The 22896-nt window shown below is 38.7% G+C and overlaps 1 protein-coding gene across 2 annotated transcripts; it reads left to right on the plus strand.

Moving 5' to 3' along the window:
- Window positions 1-41: 41 nt before the first annotated feature.
- Window positions 42-20262, plus strand: YTHDC1 (YTH N6-methyladenosine RNA binding protein C1). 2 transcript variants are annotated; one of them, XM_010301837.2, is made up of 17 exons: window positions 42-193; window positions 4078-4179; window positions 4803-5131; window positions 5264-5618; window positions 6877-6966; window positions 7470-7523; window positions 8103-8197; window positions 9532-9640; window positions 9740-9857; window positions 10917-11001; window positions 12856-13022; window positions 15557-15639; window positions 17120-17156; window positions 17249-17288; window positions 17393-17455; window positions 19035-19169; window positions 19836-20262. In XM_010301837.2, the coding sequence occupies exons 1-17, from the start codon at window positions 166-168 to the stop codon at window positions 20058-20060; spliced, it is 2115 nt and encodes a 704-aa protein (XP_010300139.2). In that variant the 5' UTR covers window positions 42-165; the 3' UTR covers window positions 20061-20262. The 2 variants fall into 2 exon arrangements, with proteins under 2 accessions (XP_010300139.2, XP_075607533.1); XM_075751418.1 differs by lacking the exon at window positions 7470-7523 and having other exon boundaries at window positions 43-193.
- Window positions 20263-22896: the final 2634 nt, after the last annotated feature.

A 22896-nucleotide genomic window follows, 5' to 3' on the forward strand; every position in this document is an offset into this window, starting at 1 on the left:
ACCTCCATCGTGCATGCGCCGCCCGGTCTCTGTCAGCCTCCTCCGCCCGCGGCGCCCTGTGACGCACGGAGCGTAAACAAAGCGGTGCATTCTGGGAAGAGGGAATCGTTACGTGCAGGAAGAGCGAGCCTCCATCTTAGGCGTTCGACGCGTCGCGGCGGCGGGATGGCGGCTGATAGCCGGGAGGAAAAAGGTACTCGGTAGTAGGGGTGGGGGTAATAGGTAGGCCCCGGGGAGGGGAGATGGCTCGGGCGGGGGGGGATCCCCCCTCCCGAGTCATCCTCTTTCCCGGGGGCCTGTTTGGATGCTGGTGCTGGGCCTTCGCTTTGGGAGATGTCAGTGAGGAGAACAGTGGGGTGGCGGGCCGGGAGGCTCTCTTCGAGGACCATTTTCGTAGTCTTTAGACATGGCGTGCGGGGAAGCGCTCCGTGCTGTGCGCCGGGGTGCTGGAGGTGGTGGGACCATGGTGCCGTAGCGTGGTGCCCCGGCGGTACTGGGCTCAGGGCAAGGTGACTGGAGCAGCGGAAATAGGAATAAATTCGTGGCCCGTAAGTTTAACACTATTGGCAGTGAGTTAGCTGTTGGTTATCTACTTTTCTTTATTTCTCTTCGGATCCTTAGCTGTACTTTTTGCAGGATTTTTTGCCTGGGGTCTTCGATACTTTAGCAAGCAGAAGCTGACGTTGGGATATTATTTTGGTGATTTTTGCTTGGCGTTTTGCAGTTAGCTGTGCTTTCTGGACACTGTGGGTAAATAAGTTTGAATTAAAGAAATTGAACCTTTCCAGGATAATGTATATTCAGAACTCTTATAACTGCCCATCACTGTACATGGAAGCTGAAGTGATCCGCATGTTGTTTATGAGGTTATATGAGTCAGTCCTTGCAAAATAGTTCCTTTAAGAAGTAAAAGCAAAGTTTAGATGTAGAAGATTGCTGTTTGATAGCGGAGATAATAGCTGTGTTAAAAAAGGTGAAGGATCACTGTGGTGATGTGATTTGGCTTACATTGTTTTGGATTTCTATGGAATACATTTCATGTAAAGTTTATTGTAGGATAGATGTCCATAAAATGTTTTTTGTCAGAGTGGTCAAAGTTTACTGTCTCTAATATTTATTGTGAGATTGGATCACATGGAAAATTCCCAGTAGATTTGGCTAGGCCCAGTAAGTAAAATTATTTCTGCTGCTTGATTCTTAGCAGTATTATTGTAAGACTAGTGGGATAGAATAAGATCAGGTTGTGTTGAAACAGATGTGAGCTGCCACTGTGGATGAGCAGGGAAATTGAAGTGTATATTGTTGTCATCCATAAATTTCTACTCATGTAACCATTTATCCAGATGGGCTTGAATTTTTTTATTCTTTGGTGGTTTTGTTCCTTTTTTTTTTTTTTAAATCACTGACAGTGGTCAAGTCATGAGTGGCAGACAAGACATGTTTTTATGTTTTGCATTTTAATTTTCTTTTAACTTTCTGTCCTATGAAAAGGATGACTGAATAGCAGGTGTTAATGCACATTTGTTTGTAACTGAACTTATTTCTACTGTAAATGCGATGTTATTTAATACCTCTTTTGGAAGAGAAATGTTTTCACTGCTTAAAAGAAGCTGAAATAAATCTCAGATACCCTTTTAGTTCAAAATTGCCTGGTCTTATATCCTCTGTTTGCCAAATCAGATTTTTGCTTGGACCCTTTCTTGAATAGATCTAATGCTCATGGCCAGCAGAGGAAAAATGGCCTCCCCAGGTTACTTTCCTGCTGTTTCAAGTGAGTTAAATTTGTTCATGGAAGGATCCAACACACCCCAGCGTCAACAAAAGATGAGTTGCAGGAGAGCCCAGTTGGGAGTGTCTGTAAGGAAAAGGACTTATTTGGACCTTCCCCCTTCCGCACTGATGAACTGTAGGAAATCTGTCCTCCACCATTTTTCTTTTTCTTTTTTTTTTTTTTAAGCTTTTTCTGATGCTTATCTTGATCTGTCTGAGCTAATTTAGCTCATCAGGTTGTACACTGACAGTTCAGTGAGTGGAATCACCTTGTGGAAGTCAGTTGAGCAGTATACCCGTGCAAATGAGAGAGGGGAACTGTGCGTTCAGATTGCCCTTCTTGCATCAGCAGGCTGCTAAATAAATTTGGAAATTTATTTTTAAATAAATTGGATAGATGTATCTACAGAAGGGGATGGGGGGGACACGACACACTCATCCTATACATCCAAGTATACTCATACTTGTATACAAAATACTTGTATTTTGTATACTTGTTTAAGGTTCCAACTATAAATCAGGACCACCTAACCCGGAAGAGATTTATCAGAGAGCATGTGACTTATTTATTCCATTAAATTTTCCGTGTCATTTATTTATGAACCCACTGATACATGAGTCTTAGCACCTCTGAATGCTACTGCAGTAGCTAGGTTAAATTTAGTTTACTCAAGTGTGCTGTTGCCTCACCAGAAGGGAAGGCTAAGGTTCAATATGTCATATCACTGAGACGAATGATATGTTTAATATTCTAATCCTGGTGCACCTCTTTTTCATTAGTCTCCAGTAAAAAAATATCTCGTGCTCTGAACTTCCCTTGTCTTCTGTGGGGAAGCAGAATGCTAACCAGGAAATTGCAGCCCATGTTTAGCAGCTACACAGCCGTGAATCTGACTTTCGTACATCTCATCAGTAACAGCAAGATATTTGCTGTGGGTATATAGGTATCTACAAACATAAAGGGCTGTTCCCAAGAGAATTACAATGCAGTTTTGTGTTATATTTAAATGTCCTCTAACTGTAAACTGCCAGGGAAAGGCTTGATCTACCTCTGCACCGTTTCCTTTGCATTCAGCTACTGCAATTGTGCAGTTCAGGGACCACTTCTGCATTCCCCTACCACAGAAAATGTGGAGAAGTGCCAGCAGGAAAGCTATCACAAATGCTGACTTCAGATTCAGTAGTATGTAGTAGAGATTCAACTATAATACTGACTTTTTCTGGTGTGGATTGTGTCTTTTTTTAATAGCAAGCTGTAACACTTCTCTTGTGGTGCAGCTCAAGATTCTGAGATAGACAAGTTGCCAAACTGTGGAGGGCTTCGTTTGCTGCCCTACCCCAAGTTTGTCCAGTACAGGAGTCGTTACCTGCTGCTTTATAACGTACAATGTGTCTTCTACTGATACTGTCAACTAGCTGAATCCTTCAGTTTGCTCTGCTTTCCTTCTCTTGAACACAGGAAATAGAATCAATCATAGTAATAGAAAGTGGAAAGAGCTAAGAATTCCAGAGTTTAGGAGAAGAAATATGAGATTCCAAAATTAATATGTTTTCTATTATTTTTCCCTTTGCATGCTTGGGCTTAGTTAACTCTTATTTTTAAAGTGCTGGAATATAGATCTGCTATCTTAAAGCCGGTGAATGCTCCTTCTACCGGAATCACCATAAGTCTCCTTTGGTTTCAAGCAAAGTGAAACAAAGTTGGAAACAGTAATAAACTTTAAAAGTTCTGTGACCAAGTGTGGTCATTTATGGCTTGTAGCATGAATTTTCTTAAACTTTTGCCTTTTTGATCAAGGTGAATTAGTTGTAGCGTTTCTTTTTAGAGCAGCTCAGAATTAATTACGCAGCAAATACGTACTACTTTCCCAACAAAAACAGCAGGGCAGGAAGGGAGATAATTTAAGATGCAAGTTCCTCAAGATTTTGAGGAGAGAGGTCCCTACTCTTTGCTTATGGTGCTCAGGCTATCTTCCAGTCTCCTTTTTCTCAAATTTTGTACAGGCTTTTATGCTAAGCTTTCATTTGTAGTTCAGCTTTCCTGCAAAGCTTGTGTGACATGGGGACCCAACTTGGACCTTGTTCAGAGGCCTAAATGCGTCCTGTGACGTATTTTAATTCTTTTATTGGCTTTGCCTGATCCTTCCAATTGAAATTGTGGAAATAAATCAAGATGACATTAATTTTTGTCTTGTGGCACGTCTGTAACCTTAAAAGAAATGTTTGGCTTTGTAAATAGTAGTTCTACTGTAGTTTGCATATCCAGACTTTTTATAGTTGTTTTTAACTTTTTTTGTTTGTTTTCAGATGGTGAACTGAATGTTCTGGATGACATTTTGACTGATGCTCCTGACCAAGATGATGAGTTGTATAACCCTGACAGCGAGCAAGATAAAAGTGAGAAAAAGGGTAGGTGACTTTGGCAAGTGGATGTCCTGCAGGAATGTAAATAGTAAAACCCATCTTTCTTACTAGGCTTAATGTCTTTGAAGTAGCGGCTCTTACAACCTTATTCAAAGAGTGAAAGAATTCCAAAAGACTTTGTTTCATGGACATCTGCTTTTTCACTTGGACCTTCCAAGCAAACAGTTCACTAGGTTTTCTTTTGTCTCAAAAGCAGTTGCTGAGTATGTCTTGTGAATTCATTTGCTGTTAGAAAATTACTCTCCTTTTTGGATCAATGAAGTGAAATGGAAATGGAGCAAGGGGGTCCCAAAGTCTGGTTCTAGCTTAGTTCTTGATTTGGCTTGAGGCTAATCCCATAAGCAATTGATGTAGCATTCCCATATTTAAAATCTAGACACCACCTACCAAAACCTAACGGATTGCTCTTTTAAAGCAAAAAATGTATTTTAGAACATGAGCTGTTCCTAACAAGCAGTTTTGAGTGTTGTTGCAAAGCCTACAACTGGAACATGCTACCTATGACTGTAACAGGGGAATTACTCTAAGTAGAGAAAGTAGCTGTCTCTGCACAATTTTTGGTTTGATATACAAAATAACATTGAACTTGATATCTCTTTCTATTTAAGGATCAAAAAGAAAAACTGACAGGTTGGAAAACGCTGAAAGCAAGAGACAAAAACCTTCTGTGCATTCATCAAGGCAAATGATGCCAAAGCCTCCTAGTTCATCAGTTAGCAATAACAAGAGAATAGTGAGTATGAAAGGAAAACTAGTATCAGAATACAAGAATGAGGAGTATCAGAGGTCTGATAGAAGCAAGCGCCCAGATGGTGATCGGAAGACACGCATGTCAAGCAGTTCCAGGGAACCTTATAAAGGACAACCAGAAAAAACTTGCATAAGGAAGAGGGATATTGACAGAAGAGCAAAGTCTTCTACACCAGATGGTTCAGAGGTATTAAATATTCTTGCTGCCTTATAAATAAAGCAATTATATGAGACCTGTGTATGGCACATTCTTTTAGGACTGTGTGTGCATCCTGACAATGTTATATGACTGCTGATTCACTTTTTCTTTAAACATCAGAGAATTAGGCATGATGTGGATAGAAGGCCAAGCAGATCCAGCCATTCCTCTAAAGAAGAGGTGAACTCTGAAGAATATTGTTCAGATCACGAGACTGGCAGTAGTGGTTCCTCTGAACAAGGCAATACAGAGAATGAGGAGGAGGGAATGGAAGAAGAGGAAGATGATGAAGGGGAGGAGGATGAAGAGGTCGAAGAAGATGGGGAGGAGGATGAAGAAGAGTATGAACAGGATGAGAGAGATCAGAAGGAAGGAAATGACTATGACACACGAAGTGAAGCCAGCGATTCTGATTCTGAATCCGCCTCTTTCACAGATGGGTCAGTCAGATCTGGGACTGGTTCAGATGCATCAGGTAGGTAATATCTTGCATGCTAACTAAAATAGCTTGCCGTCAAAAGTTTGGCTACTTTTAAAAATAACTACTTCCTGACTATGTCAAAAATAAGCCTTAGTAGCGCAAGTCAGTAAGATGTTAATTGTGAAATAACATAGGCAAGGAAGAAAATGTACGGGAAAGTGATATTTCCTTACACCAAAATTTGTGGATATCAGGATTACCATGCTGAGGATTCGTAGTGTTCTTGATTGTTTTGGCCTTGCTGTTCAATGATTTGAAATGTTAGAATTAGTATTTTCTTAGGTATTTAAATGGCCTAGGTTCCCATACAATTAATTTTAAGTTGGTGTTGAACTGTTCTGTATTCATATAGATGAGAGTGACTAGGTAGACTGGTGTAGTAAAAGCACCATCTCCCCAGGGAAGGATAGTTGAATCTGAAATAGTGGCTGTCTTCAGCATAGGAAATCTAAGTTGAAATGATGAGCTATTAGGGCAAACTTAGAGAGAAATGTTTTAAGCAGAAACTAGAAACAGATGCTTCATAGTTGTGTATTATAACTGGTCCTAACTTGTTGATGTGAAGTGTTAATGAAATAAATACTTCTGGGTTTGGCTGGGGTTTTTTTTGGTTTGTTTATTTTTTTTTTTAAGAAAGCAGCTTGTAATCCTGTTAAGATTCCTCTTGTGTATCTTCCTTGTCTGAAGTTTCCATAGGTGGTCATCCTGCTTAACATAATGTCTTTTTTGACTCAGCTCTGCTGAGAACAGAAAGGTGTAACCTAAAGACAAGTGAAGCTGTAATAACTGTTCTAAAAAACTCTATAGTATAACATAACAATTTTAAGAGTGGAAATAATTGCCTGTGTGCCACAGTGTTTTGTTTTCGTACCTCTTGCCATTTTGTTGAGCTCTGAGCATATGAGCCTGTATCACTACTGCAACACAGTTTGTGTTCTGTGGTGCAAATTTGCCTGAAAAGCTAAACCACCCTTACTAAAATACCTAGGAGATAAATTCTGTCTCTAAACTTTGCACAGAATTACGAGATTTGTGGTGTTTGTCTTCCTTTTGTGAATGAAAAGCTTGAGAAATTAGCATTAGCTTCTTTTCTGTGTGATAGTTTTGGGGCAGCAAGCACAATTTTCACATGCAAGCCAAATGCTAACTTCACTATTACAGATGTTTTCTTCGTCTCAGTACTTTTTATCTCAATTTTGACTGCCACTTGATGTTTAAAATACTGCTTTTATTTGTTACGGGTTTTTTTTAGATGAGAAAAAGAAGGAGAGGAAGAGGGCTAGAGGTATCTCTCCAATTGTTTTTGACAGAAGTGGAAGTTCTGCATCAGAATCGTATGCAGGTATTCTTTCCTTTTATTGCTTGTCATCCTGACTTGCATCAAATTTTAATGTGTACTCTAAAATAAATGTAACTGGCTGTAGAGATTTATGGGGTATGTAGCTTTGTATAATTGGTATTGACTTCTGGCATGTTGTGTGTGGATACCTTTGGGAGGAAGTAGGCTTTCTTGTTACTTTAATGCTATTCTGTTGCTTAAGTGGAATTTTCACTTTTTTTTTTAAACTTGGAAGATGATGATTCAGTGACTAGTTTTCTGAGTAGGAAATTGTTCAAATGCTATTTTAAAAAAAACAAACTCAAACCAAACAACCCAAAAACCAAACCAAAAAAAAAACCAAAACAAAACACTCGTGCACATTGAATAGTATTTTTTGTGTGTGTGGGTGCGCGCTAGAAAGCATAATTTGTCATGAATGAAAATTGTATGTGACAAGGCTGTAGAAATTGTATATTATCTCTATTAAGGCTCAATCTGAACAAATGTACTTTGGCTAAACACAGGTTCAGAAAAGAAGCATGAGAAATTATCATCTTCCGTTCGTGCTGTCCAAAAAGGTATCATTTAAATTTGAATTTTTAATGCATGCCCCATAGCAAGCCATTGTCTCTTCATTAAATTACCTGTAAGTAGTAATGTTCCGATATAAATCAGTTTGAGTACATAATTGTTGTGAGCATAAGTGAATCCTGAGCTACTTCTGCATGTGTTGAGAGGATACTCAGTTGCTTTGCTCCTTGCAGAAGTGGCAAAGCAAAAAAATACTTGCTCCTGAAAAGAGGAACACTTCAGCATTCTCTATTGGACGAGCCATGCTGATGTGAATGTTACACAGTATTTGTCCAAAGATTGTTAAGCAAGGAAATAAGTCCTGTATATCGGAACATCACTGAATCATGCTGATTTTACTTTTTTCTTTACCTGAATATCTAAGTTTTTAGTTTTGATTTGGTTTCCCCTGGCATTTTGTGCGCTACAGGTTAGACTTCAAGTTGGGTGGTTGACTGTGATAATACATAGGTAGGAAGTGGGTGGGATACAGTGTATTTTGAAGGAAACAAACAACAATTCAAAGCAACATTTTTGACAACTGTAAATATTTACAGTTCAGCTTATTTGACACTTTGCTTTTTCAGACCAAACAAGTAAACTTAAATACATTCTCCAAGATGCAAGATTCTTTCTCATCAAGAGTAATAACCATGAAAACGTATCACTTGCTAAAGCAAAGGTATGTTGAATTTCTTCACTCTGTCTATTTTCAAACACACCCACCTTACTATAGAAAAGCATATAGATAGATGCATTCTTTTCTCCATCACGCAGATCTTGGTAGAGGCAAGGATGAAAGCTGCTGCTCCTTGAGTCTTCAAGGGTAGCTATTCTGCTTCCACTGTAACCTAGAAAAGTTTCTAGACCGTCAGTCATTTATCTTAATAAGAGGAGGATTAAAAAGGGGCCTTAAGGCCTGTTTGATAATGTCCTAAGCCAACCTCCATTGGGAATGCTGTGAAGGTATTTTTCCCCTGGTTTTTGTGATACCAATGCAATTGGCACAATAGTAAGTTATTCCAGTTCACAGCAGGGCTTCACAAGCAGCCTAAAGCAGTATACATCTGACTGAAAGCTAATACAAAAACCAAATGCTTCTCTGCTGACTCTGATAAATTGTCAGTCAGGCAAGCTCTAATCTGAGCAGAGTAGGACATAAGAACAGATCCTCAATAAAAGAGGGAGGGGAGGAACATTTTCTTTGGGAGATCCTAGATTGTATTTTGAGGCTGAAGTTTCAACATGTTAAACCAACATAAGCTTCTCCCTCTGAGTTTGCCCAGAGAATGGACTGGGGAGCTGATCTTGCTGAAAAGTAATGCAGCAAACTGGTATTCTGTAGCTCAGCTCATTTGGTACCTTAAAACAGATTGGGTTTTATCGTGCATGGCTACACAATGGCTGGTGAAAGGGAAAAGGTAGGAATTAGTAGATGGGGATGTGAGAGGCTGAACAAATTGTTTTAAGTTGTCTTGCCAATTTAAATTGTTGGTGTCTTTCATATTTCTGGCCTTTCACTGAAAGAGTTTTGAAGTTTGCAAGCTGTCGTCAACAAATCTGTCATACTGTGAAGGTTACTGAAGTCTGCTTGCCCATCTTTCAGTATATATGCTGCTGGTTTTTCATAATTTGTGTGTGTTATATAATACATTAACTCCCAAAGTCACTTAAAAACATACATTAAAAATACTAAAGGCAAAGATGTTCATGTATCTGCCCATTATAATTACAAATGAAATCTTATAGATGGTCTAAATGCATCTGCAGTGTTCAAAAAAAAAAAAAAAAAAAAAGATGGAAAGGCCAATGTTTCAAAAGTTTTATCATGGGGCAGGCTGAAAATATTTTCTGAAGGAACCGAATTTAACAATACCTTTCTCCTTCCATTGTCTTCTATCCCAGAATGCTAGTTTGATCTTGTTTTCCTCATCTGCACTATATACTTACGTTAGCTAAATCACTTGAGATGAACTCTTATGTTTTGGTGGTGGGGTGGGGGTTGTTTTGTTTTAGGGAGTATGGTCGACACTTCCAGTGAATGAGAAGAAGCTTAATGCTGCATTTAGATCAGCAAGGAGTGTTATTTTGATATTTTCTGTAAGAGAAAGTGGCAAATTTCAAGGTAAGGGAAAGCAAGCTGTTATCAAGGTAAGTGAAAGTGAGTTTTATGTGCAATAGCTTTTCTGTTGTGTCTTTGTCACAATTCATATGAAATCTCTAGGATTTGCAAGACTATCTTCAGAGTCCCATCATGGAGGATCACCTGTACACTGGGTGCTGCCTGCAGGAATGAATGCAAAAATGTTGGGAGGTGTCTTTAAAATTGACTGGATTTGCAGGTAAATAATTGTTCATCTATGTTGCTGTTTAGTAACAAGGCATAATATACCATTTCTGTGTATTCCTCGAGTTCTGACAGCTTCCTTTTGAAAACTCGATTCAACCAAAGATCTGTCTTCAATCTTCCCAAATCCGTGCCTCCATGTTACTGAGCTTGGGACTCAGGTCTACACCTGACATGCACTGTAGAAATTACTACTTTTTTTTTTTTTAATGTAGACAACTTGGAGATTTTTTAACACTTGTGTTCCTTCACTGATCTCTTTCACTGAAACCAGAAAACTCTGTTCTGAAGACTTTGAGTAAAAACAACTGCTCACTTGAATAGACAGTTGTGAATAAAAGGGGGAAAAAAAATCCTGTAAGGACAGATCTGTCTTCATCTGACATGTTGGCATCTGACTGAACAAAGAAAATGCTACTGTCTTAAAATAACATCTGAAATACTACAGATTTTGCATAATATACAGGTTCCGAGCAGTATGTTCATTGATTTAACTGAGTGTGTCTTACAGAAAAGGTTTTAAACCTCTCTTAAGAAAAAGAGCTCTATCAGTTCTGTGAGATAGATTGCATGGTTGTACAAGCACTTTGGGCTGCCAGAAAGAGTAAATACAGGGAAGGTGAGACTTCAAATTAGAGAAAAACCTGGGTTAGTAAGGTCCTCTGGAAGTTACTGACTCCTGCCTCCAGCTCAAAGCTGTTCTAGCTTCATAATTAAGTCAGGTGCTCAGGGATTTATTTCAGAAGGTACCAGGAGCTACCACCTTATGTCAAGACTGGTCAGTGTATTCAGACAGTGAGATCTGAGCATGATCTTGATATTGTACAAAGACCCAAAAAAATTTCTTTAATAAGATAGGCTGTCATAGTATGGAGTATACTATTTAATATTGGAATAAGTCAAAGTGAAGTCTTCAGTTACTAATACTTAATATGTACCTGACAGCGCAAAGGGTAATAGGATTATTTTGTGTGTAATGTCCTGCTGTATGCATTATTTTTTTTTAAATGAAAAACAGAGTTAAAACTATAAATGATGCCATTTGCATATTTAGGCGTGAATTGCCGTTCACTAAGTCTGCTCACCTGACCAATCCTTGGAACGAACATAAGCCAGTAAAGATTGGACGCGATGGACAGGTTTGTGGTTTTTTTTTCTATAACCCACATCTTCTAGAGCTTGCTTTCAGCTTTCTATGTACAGAAAATTTGAAATCTTTTTAGATCAGATGTTACTTGCACTAGAGTACTGTGACAAAGGCACTCAGCTTATTTCCAATGTTGTTGCGGAATAAGGAAACAGAACACAACACGGTGCCAATTCTGTTGTCATCTTTGTGATAAACAGTGTCTGGTGCTTCTAAACTGTGATATTTTGGATTTGAAATGTAACATGCATTGAATTGTATGGTGTGCAAACCTATATAGCATCAGATTTTAAGAACAAGTTCTGGTGTTTCCAGCTGTGTTCTGTGTTGCTTTTTTTATAAATATATATATACTGTATTGCTTAGGGCATATACTTTATAACGATAGAGTCTGTGCTAAGTAAATTTTTAAGTGGGGTGGCTCTTTGCGTTGTCAAACATAGCAAAATGCAGGTGTGTTGCTGCTGTCATCAAGTACCTCAGCCTTGATTAAAATAACAGGTTCTGCTTGCTTAAGGCAAGGTGGAAGTTGCGTAATCCCCATACTGTATGGCAAATGTAGTCTCTGTGCATTATTTTGCCCATAGACACATTCACTTTGGGTAGCACAAGTAAAATATTATTTTCAGTCTTGTTTTTAATTTAGTGTGAACCTAACCGAAATACTTTTTTTTTTTTTTTAAACTTTGTTTCTGTTAAATGGTCAAGGAAATAAATTTTTTAATGTTTTGTCCACTTCACTGTAGAGTTGCAATCCAGATGTGGGTTTCATCTTTTTTTCATAAAATTGCTGTACTATTAGGTACTGGGCAAGCATTCTCTGATGCTGGCTCTCCCTGCTTATCAGCTCGGGTTATTTCATGAAGTGGTTGTCGTTTATCCATTTACATTTTGTGTTACCCTGAATGCATCTCTCTTCTGAGGACGTATACACTGAACTGTTTGCATTTACAACATCCTTTGGGAAGGTGTTCTACAGGCCTGCTAGTCACCAGGTTGAAGAAGCACTTTTTTGGATTGTTATGCACCTGGCTCCTGGTAGCTTCATTTGATGGCCCCAAGTTCTTGTACCACAAGAGGGAGTCAGCAAGTTGATCCTGTCCCTCATTGTATCCATCTTTCCCCCTTACCCCACATACTCCTCTTTTATTCTAGGCTGGAGAGACCTGACCTGCTCAGTCATTGCATGTAGGAATTGTTGCACTCATTCAGTTATCCTTGGTGCCCTGCTTTGAAGCTTTTCCATTTGTACTGTCCCCCCATTTTTTGAGATGAAGAGGTCAGAACTGCACCCAGTATTTAAGGTGCGAGTGGAACATGAACTTTCAGTGTGGTATAATGACTTTCTCATTCTGTGTTCCTTTCCTAATAATCCTGAACACACAATTTGCTTGTTTTGACTGCTCTCAAGCATTGAGCTGGTATTTTCATGGACCTGTCTATCATACACCGAAGAACTCACTTTTCAGTGGTAACAGTCAACTTCGTCAGGCCATGGCTTTATATGTGAAGCTGGGATGGATTTTTTTTCCTACGTGTGTCACTTTTCTCTCTGTAATAGGTGGTCATTTTCTTTGTGATGAAAAACAGTCCTCTGATTTTGTAGCAAAACAGTGATGTGGCCTGTATGTCTCATGGGAAGATATGGTTGCCCAAGTGTTGGACTATTTTATGAAAATTCTAAGTAGTGCCTAAAGAGTGAAAGGTAATGTAAGTGAATTTTGCTCTGTCTCTAGTGATAATGAAATCTCTTCACGTGTCTTTTTAATGTATGTTGTCAGTGTATTTGGGGAGAGTTTCATTCCTTCAGTTTATAAACCACTACTGAACTTCTAACTAATTCTAGGAAATTGAGCCGGAATGTGGAACCCAACTTTGTCTTCTCTTCCCTCCTGATGAAAGTATTGACTTGTATCAAGTCATTCATAAAATGAGGCACAAGAGAAGAATGCACTCACAACCCCGATCAAGAGGACGCCCATCCCGGCGAGACCCCGTTCGGGACGTGGGAAGGTTAGAAACGTTCTTTGGACTGATAATAGGCACATGTATCAGAATAACGTGATGGAGGAATATGAGTCGTCAAAGCTTTCCCTGCGATAAAGAAGAGAGAAAATCCTCAAATCAAGCTGCATGGACAAGTTTGTGGCTTCATTGAGGATTTCACATGGTTCCCCGGTCTGTCATTTTTTCAAGAGGAAAATGGGGATCTTTGCTTTTGCAGAAAAAAAGCTCTTAAAGTGCTGTCTAGTTTAGACTAGATCATTTGTTGAGATAATGCAACATGTAATGCTAGCTGTAGGTAAGCTTGGCTTGATTATGAGCAGGCTAGATCGAGAGAAGGAAATATTTATATGCCAAAAATGTGTTAATATCTTGTAAAAGCCTTTTCTTTCAGGTGTGTCTCTGGATAAGCCTTATCAAATATGGGACTTTTATAAGGATCACTTAGAATTTTGCAGAAGATGCCGCCTCATTTTGAGGATAAAATATTTAAGTTATTTTGATATTCAAGAGGAGCATTATTGGGACTGTTTCAAATTGTGTCACCGTGATGTGTTAACCCCATTGCCAAATATTCTCTAACATGTAACCACTGAATTCACACATCTTGCTGAGCTTCTGAAAACAGTAGGTTCTTTCCAAAAGGGATCAAGTGGCCCTTGGAGACCCGGCAACAAACCAAAAAGAATGGCTGTTGCTGTGTCTGTATATACAACCTTTCCAGATGCTGGCAGTACCTGTGGACTTAAAGTATTTTTAGAGGATCGACATGGTTATTGATCACTGCTATATGAACTTAACATCATTTTCCAGAAAAAAAGGGGGTATAACTTGTTACAGAATTGGAGAAGTCTTTGCAAAGAACTGATATTAGCCCTTCTGCCAAACACCTTTTCCCCGTGTAGCCACTTTGCATACAGACTGATGTATGATTTGGGCTGAAACCTTTGGTTAAGTTTCCTCTTTGTGGAAACATCTTTGGTAGGTACAGATACCCAACAAGAGTCCCCATTTCCTTGAGCTTAAAAAAAGGACACTGTAACGAGTAGGTAGGAGGAAACCTGGCAGCGCCCCCCTATTTTTGGCTTTAAAGGACTGAACACCAAGATGGCTTTTGAAGTTAAGCTAAGAGGTTTCCAGTGCAATAAAGTATATACAAGTGAAGGTTTTGCAATGGACTGCAAACTATACATATAACACCACCACACCTTCTCAAGCCTGCCAGGGCCTCCATTTATGTATGTGGCTTACAGCTTAAAGTCAGTAGTTGGACTACTATATGAACTGTTTCTATCATATTTTATACCGGTCGTAAATGCACTCTCAAAACTACAAGAAAGCGGTATGTTTATTCTTTACACCAGCTTTTATTTTCCTTGATCTGATTTTGCTGTAGATGCAACTGCTTTGTTTTTTGGGCTTTTTGCTCATAGTAAAGAATCTGCTTTCATTTTAAAAAGCTTAGTAAGTGGGTATGGTGGGCTTTAAAGACTGAAGTCGGGAAGGGGGAGGACAAATGACTCTTTATAAAACTAAAAACTATATGAGCTTGTTACTCAGTGAGCAAGTTGCACAGTAATTAAGCGATTTAAGAAAGTGTCAATTTCTTGTCTTGTCATAAGGAAATTATATTGCTGGGGTGGGCGAGGGGGGAATGGATTTGTAGCTGCTTTGTGTTTAGAAACACTTATGTTAGCACTGGAGTCTGCCGTTAATGTTGATGTACCTTCATGGAGTAAAATTAGCAGCCAGTTTTCAGTTCTTTATTAAACATAACAGCAACTGGAATGTAACACTTTATTAATCGAACTTCCTCCCTGAGAGCTAAGTTCTTAAAGATAACATTTTTTCCATAAAAGCGTTGTTTGTATAGAAAGGAGCCCTAATTATTTTAATTATTGGGAAGCTTAAGCATCCTTAAACTTTCTGTAAAAGGCACTGATGCATTGCTGGTAAATTGCTTAGAACAGGAATCGTTAGAAATAATATCACTGGCCTACCCAGTTAGAAAAGCTGCAGTGAAAGAAGCAATTTCACAAAGCAGGCACAGTTTTATTTATAAAGGTTGTGGAAATAGACCTTTTATAATATTCTTTACCCCATAGCTTAGCAAATACAGCAATGTCCATGCCTTCTGAGTTTAGTGATACATTTTGCCATCTATTTTCACTGTATTTAGTTCTGTAAATTCTTTTGTTGTCCAATAGGTTGTTTCAAAATGTAACATGGAAAGTGTAATGTTAAAGCCTGAGTTTGTTTTAGACAAATTTGTTACCTTTTGTTTGGTACGAAGGTACAGTTGGGTAGATTTCCTTCCTTAACTACCATAGCACCTGTAGACAGAATGTTACAGTGGAGAGTATTTAATCAGACTTGTTTCTGATTATTTGAGTTCAAATTTAAAGCTGTAGAACAGTGAAACAGATGGAATTCAGAATGATTAAATTGAGATCCGGGGCAGCTCAAGCTATTCCTGTGAGGTATTCTGCTGTGACGAATGCTCCAAGCAACCTTGTTTAATCTCTGATATCTAATTTGTGTAGGCGTCGACCAGAAGATTATGATATTCATAACAGCAGAAAGAAACCAAGGATTGACTATCCCCCTGAGTTTCACCAAAGACCAGGTTAATATCTTACTATGAAGATTTGTGTGCACCAGTTCACAAGTGTTTCCTAGTGTGTCCTCATTTAATTCAAAAGTAAAATATTGATATGACTGGGATATAAAAATGGGACTTGTCCCAAGTGCTGCCTACTGGTTTAACCCATCTCTCGCAGAAGTCAATGACACTGTTTCACTAGTTTGAGAGAGGGAGGTGGGTTAATCTAGGCTGCACACTTTTAAAAGCCTCAGAATCGTGTACATTGTTGTGAAAGGTCCTCAAGTGCTTCATTAATACAGGTAGTTGAAATGCCTGACGGGCACAAGAATTGGTTTGACCTGCTTGTCAATGCACTAATCATCAAATTAAAATGTTTATCAGAAATTTCCAACTGGGAAAGTCAGCTGAGATTGCCTGACTAGCAGCTTGTGTTTAGAGATGACTGTAGACATTCAGTTATGTTTTCAGAGATCCTTTTTTTTTTTTTTTTTTTACAAGCTTCACATAAGGAAGGGAGGTGGAAGTTTCACTGCATTTTACAAGAGGATCTAATGATGATTTTGAGAAAGGATTTTTGTTGTTCTCCAAAAAGAAATGTTTGCAGTGGTAATGCAGCAACAACACTGGTAATACTGCAGATTATTTTTTTTCTTCAGAAAGCAATTATTAAGAAATTGTCACTTTTAATCTACTAAATCTTGCTTCACTGCATTAGAAATATGTATTCCATTATTTCAGTAGTAGATTTCTAAATCTTTCTTAAGAACCTACCTTTATCTGTCCAGTTTGACTGCAGAGCCTGTATTCTGTGATGTGAAAAGAGTGTTGTTGCTGCTCCCTGGCTTTCCAAGACCATTGTTTAGAGTATGGAACAATTTTTTTTCAAATAATGAAGATCAGAAGCATTATTTTATTAGTGTAAGCATGCCTGGTTGTTTGCACAATTTTACTGAACTCTTTAAAGTTTACTTCCTGGGATTTACTGAAGCTGTAACAATTCTTTGCCCTGTGGGGCTTTTCCAGATGTTTTTTAGGTTGTTTTTAATTTTCCGTGTAACAATGTATCCAAACCTATTAGGAAATCAACCATAAGAGTTGCCCAGATGAACACATTCTGCCAAGTACACGTTAATAAGTAGGAACAGCCATGTGCTGACTGCCAAGGGGTCGTACCCTTCAAACTACTGGGCATTCCCGATTTGTTTGACTAAAATTCAAGTCTTTATTTGCACAGATACTCCCTTGCATATTTGTTTGTACTGTGTGCAAGCGCCTATGGGTATATCTGTATAATTTTTTTTTTTGTTACTACGTTATACTGTTCTTGTGCTGTCTACAAGAAGTTCTAAGTTTTTGAGGGTTATTTTGAAAGTGAGGGTAGTGGCAGGTAGACACAACTTCATAGCTGGCACAAAATGAAAGGACAGTTTCTAATGAGTATGTTTTTTAAGACTTATCATGAGATGGTAAATTGAATTAATACTGCTTGATGTTTGAACAGGGTATATAAAGGATCCCAGATATCCTGAAGTAGACAGGTAAGGTGTGTTCATGTTATTAATTTTATGCCCTGATAACTCATCTGTATGGATAAATTGGATTTAGTTGTACAAATTTTTATTCCCAACAGACGATTTTCAGGAGTTCGACGAGATGTATTTTTAAATGGGGTAAGTTGGTGCATGCAGACTTTTGGGGAACTTTTTATATTCAGCTTTCAGCGCTTCCAAAGAACACTCATCACAAATGTTAATATTACTGTCTTTCATTTTAGTCCTACAATGATTATGTGAGGGAATTCCACAACATGGGACCACCACCACCATGGCAAGGAATGGTTTGTGTCTTGTTGAATTCAATTTTTCTCTGTAGAATATGGCTTTTTTTGTTCCCCTCTAGAGGAGCCTAGCATATTTGATGTACATTCAACTCTTCTTTTTTCCAAAAGTATATCTTTGCTGTAACTGTAAAATTTTTAGGGAACAAAATTATTTATATCAAGTGTTTTGTAATTTATGTAGCTCTCGACAATAGTCCAGCATGCTAGTAAGCATTACGGCAGCAGGAATCTGGCTTGGTTTGAACCTACAAGAAACTGAAGGCTCTGAGGAAATAGCAGAACCCTCCTTTAGCCTACACGGGAGGGTTTGATGAAATTTCATATCCTGCTAAATAATCATAGTAATTTACTTTCTCTCAAACAGCAAATGCATCAAAGAGGTGGACTTGCTGCAGAGGCTTATGCTCTAGTGTTGTGCAGTGGCTTGCTTTTGGCTATGGCAGTGAAGCATGTGGGAAAGTAGCAGAATGCACTGCACACTGTAATCAAAATAAGTCATGCTGTATTGCAGCCTCCACTGAAATGCACTTTTTTCCCAGTCAGATGAGCATGTGTATGAGTACACGTATCTGTGGCTACGTAGGTGGAAATTAACTGATAGTTCACTTATATAGCTGTGGTTTTGCCATGATGGCAGGAGAAGTAGTCATTATAACTAGTTGTTATTTTGGTTATATTCAGTAATTCTGGCCCTGAAGGTCCTGATTTTGGATAACTGTAATGTGTCTTTTGGCTCTTGTGTGTACTGTGAATGAGCAACAGGCAGCGCCAAATGTAGAGATGCTATTACCAGCCTCCTATTTTCCTCAGCTGAAACACCACTCTGGTTTGTTGTAACTGAAGGAAGTGAGCAAAATTGTCAGACTGGGAGGAAAATGGTTTTTTAAACACAGCTAAGCCTCCAGAGACTCGTGCTTTTTTTTCCCTTCTTCCCCATTCTGCATGCTATCCAAGTAGTCATCCTAAAATCCAGCACTTCCACCTACTTCCTTTGTGACAAGCAAGCAAAGATGCTTCAGTAATACAGGAAAGAAAGGCCTTGCTGATAGAAGAAATGGAAGAGAACAGCCGAGAGGTGTATTGTTAAGGAAAAAAAAAATCTGCTAGCCTTTTATCAAATAATTTGTCTTGCAGAGTAAGTTTGTTCATTTACAATAGGAATACATTCATAAGGAATGGCATCAAAAAGACTTGTGTCTCTAAGAGCTTGCTGGTTTCATCAAAATTCACATTCCATATGCATAGATTAAAAACAAAAGCAACAAACCAACACCCACCATACTTAAGTAGCAGAAGTTTTATGTACAGTATCACTTTGAGGCAGATATGGAAAGAAGGCGTGTTTAGGGAGGGTGTTGGCCAGACTTCTAAAGAAGCAATGGTAGAGGAGAAGTGAAGCGTGCCGACTTAATGAAAAATAGTCTGCCATTCAGTTTGGAGGCTGTGATGAATATATTTAGATGCCATGTTTAACATCTGAATGAAAGTAACTGCTGTTCTTAATTCCCAGCACTCAGCCTTGTGTGCATTCTTTTGTTTTGAAACACTCAACAGACTTCCTGTAATTTTCTTGTAGCCACCATATCCAGGTATGGAGCAGCCACCGCACCACCCTTACTATCAGCACCACGCACCTCCACCTCAAGCTCACCCTCCATACTCAGGACATCATCCTGTACCACATGAAGCAAGATACAGAGACAAACGAGTAGTAAGTGTCCACAGAGATGGGGGGGCCACGAGTCTGCAGGCCAGAGTAGGAATTTGGGGTACAGGTGTAGCCTAACCCGAGATTGGTTGACTTTGATAAACTGCATTTGTAAGACCTGTATTAGTTTTCCTTGGAAAAATCAGTTATTTAGATTGACTAAAGAGTTGCAGCATCTTTGAGAAGCCTCTTTCTGCCAGGTGATGTAGAAGTGCAAAATTCTCAGCTGTCTAGCTCTGAACTTTTCATGCTGAAGCCCAGTTTGGATAAGGACATGCTTGTAACGTTGCTTGTGCTCATGCACAACAAATTACTCTCTCAGCAGAAAAGTCTGTGGTTTATAACTTCTTACAGGCACATCAAAAAACAAGGCAGATTGTTAGATAATTTCCGTTAGTTGGCTTTGAAGGCTGCTTAGCTTTCAGGTCTCTTGCTGGTATCTGGCATTTGAACCCCAGCTTCTGCACAGTGGAAGCACAGACATGGTGCTGCCCTGAAGATGAAAGAAGAAACTTGTGCTTATGGGTGCTGGACACAAATTATTTTTTTTTAAATTTTTTTTTTTAAATACTGGGCTTTCCCAAGAGTTAGAGCCAATCATATGGATAAGGGAAGGGAGAGTATTTAAATCTGGGAAAGAAAATAAACAGAGCTGTCCTTTCACCACAGCACGACTATGACATGAGAGTAGACGACTTTCTTCGCCGCACACAAGCAGTTGTCAGCGGTCGGAGGAGCAGGCCTCGGGAGAGGGACCGAGAGCGGGAACGGGACCGTCCTAGAGATAATAGAAGAGACAGAGAACGTGACAGAGGCCGTGATCGGGAAAGGGAGAGAGAAAGGATTTGTGACCGGGACAGAGACAGAGGTGAAAGAGGTAGATACCGAAGATAATCTATCTGGAACCAGTGCTCACTTGAAACAAAAAAAGCTTGTATTTTTTTGTGTGTTTACAAGTAGTACATTTTATTTTCAGCTGTCTACTTAAAGTTTGTTGTGTAGAAGGATTTATAAAGACTCTATTCCAAGCATGCAGTGAACTATGAACTGGAAAAACTCAAATCGGCCAAAAATAAAATATGCAAAGCTGACACTCGGCATTTCTATTGGAGCAGAATGGGAAACAGCTAAGAATGTAGATATTGATTAATTCTCAATAAGTGTTCATCTACTTAATGACTTCATTCTAGGTTTTTGAATACTGATGGATAACTGCCATATTATTTTTTTTTTTTTGCTTTGATGTTTTCTTCCAGTAGTTTCACATGGTTCAGTGGGAGAATGCTGCTATCAAGTATGCAATTATTGAAGTATGATTTTTTTTTTTTTTTGTTGACTGTATGGCAGTGTTGTAGCAGCCTTTTTTTTTATTTCTCCCCCTCCCACTTCCCTACCCCAACCATTTTTTAACCCTATCTGTAAAGTCAAGTGTTTTTTCAGTCTTCAGTAATGAAAGCAATATTAAGAAGACACTATTGATACCTAATTTTTAACCTTTTCTAAAAAAATCTTCCCGTGTTCAGTAACATTTTTGTCAATTCTCTTGTCTAGTCTCCTTCCGAAATGTACACATTGCTTGGAATGTTCACAACCTGCGAACCTGTGCGTGGAACCAGAAAATATTGCTGTATTCTACATTGCTACCTTTTTTTTTATATATATATAAAAATAAATTGTTAACTATTGAAATGATTAAAACTCCAGATCGGGTTTTTTGGTCTTCTAAGGTTGCCAGTTTTGATAGATTCTGGCAGTTCTAGGAAAGTATTTGTGTTCAAAAATAGTTCAAAGGTTCTTGTGATAGGTGAAAGCGATCCAAAGCCCGAATTTAGGAAAAGGACTGCTGAAATAAAAGGTAATTGCTTTTCTGCTTCCACAGTGAAGTAGTCAACTTATAGCTCCTGCAGCTAACTAGAGTTCTTAAGGCCCTACATGTTCAGCTTATCAATAGCTCAAAGATCTTTGGATTAAGTAGTCCTTGGCCATAATCATACCTGTTTCCCAGGAGTGTGTTAGTCCTGCAAGATCCAGACTCCTCATGTTTTCTTTGTAGTGATTACTGCATCACGTGTTATTTCTCTTAAATTGGAAATATTTGAATCTTAATGCTAATGGTAAAGCTGTGAAAAAAGAAAAGTAAAACTTGTAGTTTGAACAACTTGGAAGTTGTTCAATTTCTCCAGCAATTTCCTAGTTCTCAAAACTTGTAGGAGTAGCACTGCTTCAGTGGACTTCTTCATAACTTTTCTTCAGTGTCTTCTCATGTAACAAAGCCAGATTGTAGCATTTGCTTTAAAGACCTCCAACTCCACAGCGTGGAGTGCTGTAGCTGTTTATTTTATAAACTGCAATATAGGATTGGCCACAGTGTGGCAGTCGTGGAAACAGTTGTTTTTTAGATCTGACAATAATTTGTGCTCGGTATGTTTTAGTCAACACAGCTGTAGTAAAAATCTACATGTGCTAAGCAAAAAGTTTGACCTCCAAGGTGCAAGTATGTTGGGATTTTTTTTAAACACTACAAGAAGTTGAACAAGAAGTTTGGGTTCCTCAAAACAGTTTATTCTGCACTGAGAGATACGCCCATTAGCAGTAGGATTAGATCAATCAGATTCAGTTCTCGTATTGCGTCTGATTGGAGAAATACATTATAGACCACCTTCATTCTTTGCTGTCTTTCTATGCTTTATATGTGGATTCTAGAAAGAAGAGGGGGTTTTGGTTGGTTTTCTTTTTTACTTTTTAAATTCAATACTAGAGAAGCCTAATTTCTCTTAAGTTACAGAAGAGAAAGCACCTCCTTAAAGTGACTGCAGAGCACTTTCTCTGTCCAGCTTTTCCCAGCTGTCCTGTTTCCCGAGTCCTTATCCTGTTAGCCCTATCTGACCAGTGTCTAGACAGTATGCTAGGAGGCTTATTGGCCTTCTGGCAACCAAATTCATGTCTCTGCAAATCTGCTTACAGAAGCTAGATGAAAGGGGCTGTTGGTGAATAAAGCTTGGTGGAGCTGTGCCTAAGGACCCAGCTCTATGAACAGTTACAGCAAAATTTTTCAGATCTGGGGCCTGAATGTCATGCTATTTGACTTTCTGTTCACTATGCATATTTCAGTATGCATATTCCTGCATGTGATCCAATCACAACCATAGGAACAGTGTACCAAAAATTACCATGAGAAGCACTAGTCTTGTTCTAACTCTTCTTTAGTTTGGAAACAATTCACTTGAGCTTTTATAAATGTTGTAGTATGAAGAGATTTAAGCAGATGTTGAAACTATTGACAATGCTAATAAAAAAGTTAATGTAGTGTAGGGAATTTTATTATGTAAACAAATACAACATGCTTTCTCAGCTGTTCTGCTGGAAAACAATTCTGCAGCACCCACAATAAAATTGGAGCAGGTTCTTTCTTGAGTAAGCTGGCACAGCAGTGGAATAACCTTACCTAGAACAGGAGGCCTGAACAAGCATCTTTTTAGTAGGCTTTCATGAGTAAGTGCACCTTGAACAATTTCAGGAGTGCTGCATTTACTACTACTCTTATCTGAGCCAAGAGCAGCATTATTTTCCCTCTAACTTTTCAGGCAAGGCAAGTGACTATTGCACTGTTACTTCTTTGTAAGTTCCATCTCTAGAGGTGTTCCTGCATTTATCGTTTAGCATTGCTCAGAGGCATCTGGGGGTTAAGATGGACAAGTTACTGACAGGTGGTTTTCACACGCGTATAGTG

This window comes from Balearica regulorum, chromosome 4 (assembly GCF_011004875.1).
Source record: "Balearica regulorum gibbericeps isolate bBalReg1 chromosome 4, bBalReg1.pri, whole genome shotgun sequence".
NCBI classification, from domain to species: Eukaryota; Metazoa; Chordata; class Aves; order Gruiformes; family Gruidae; genus Balearica; species Balearica regulorum.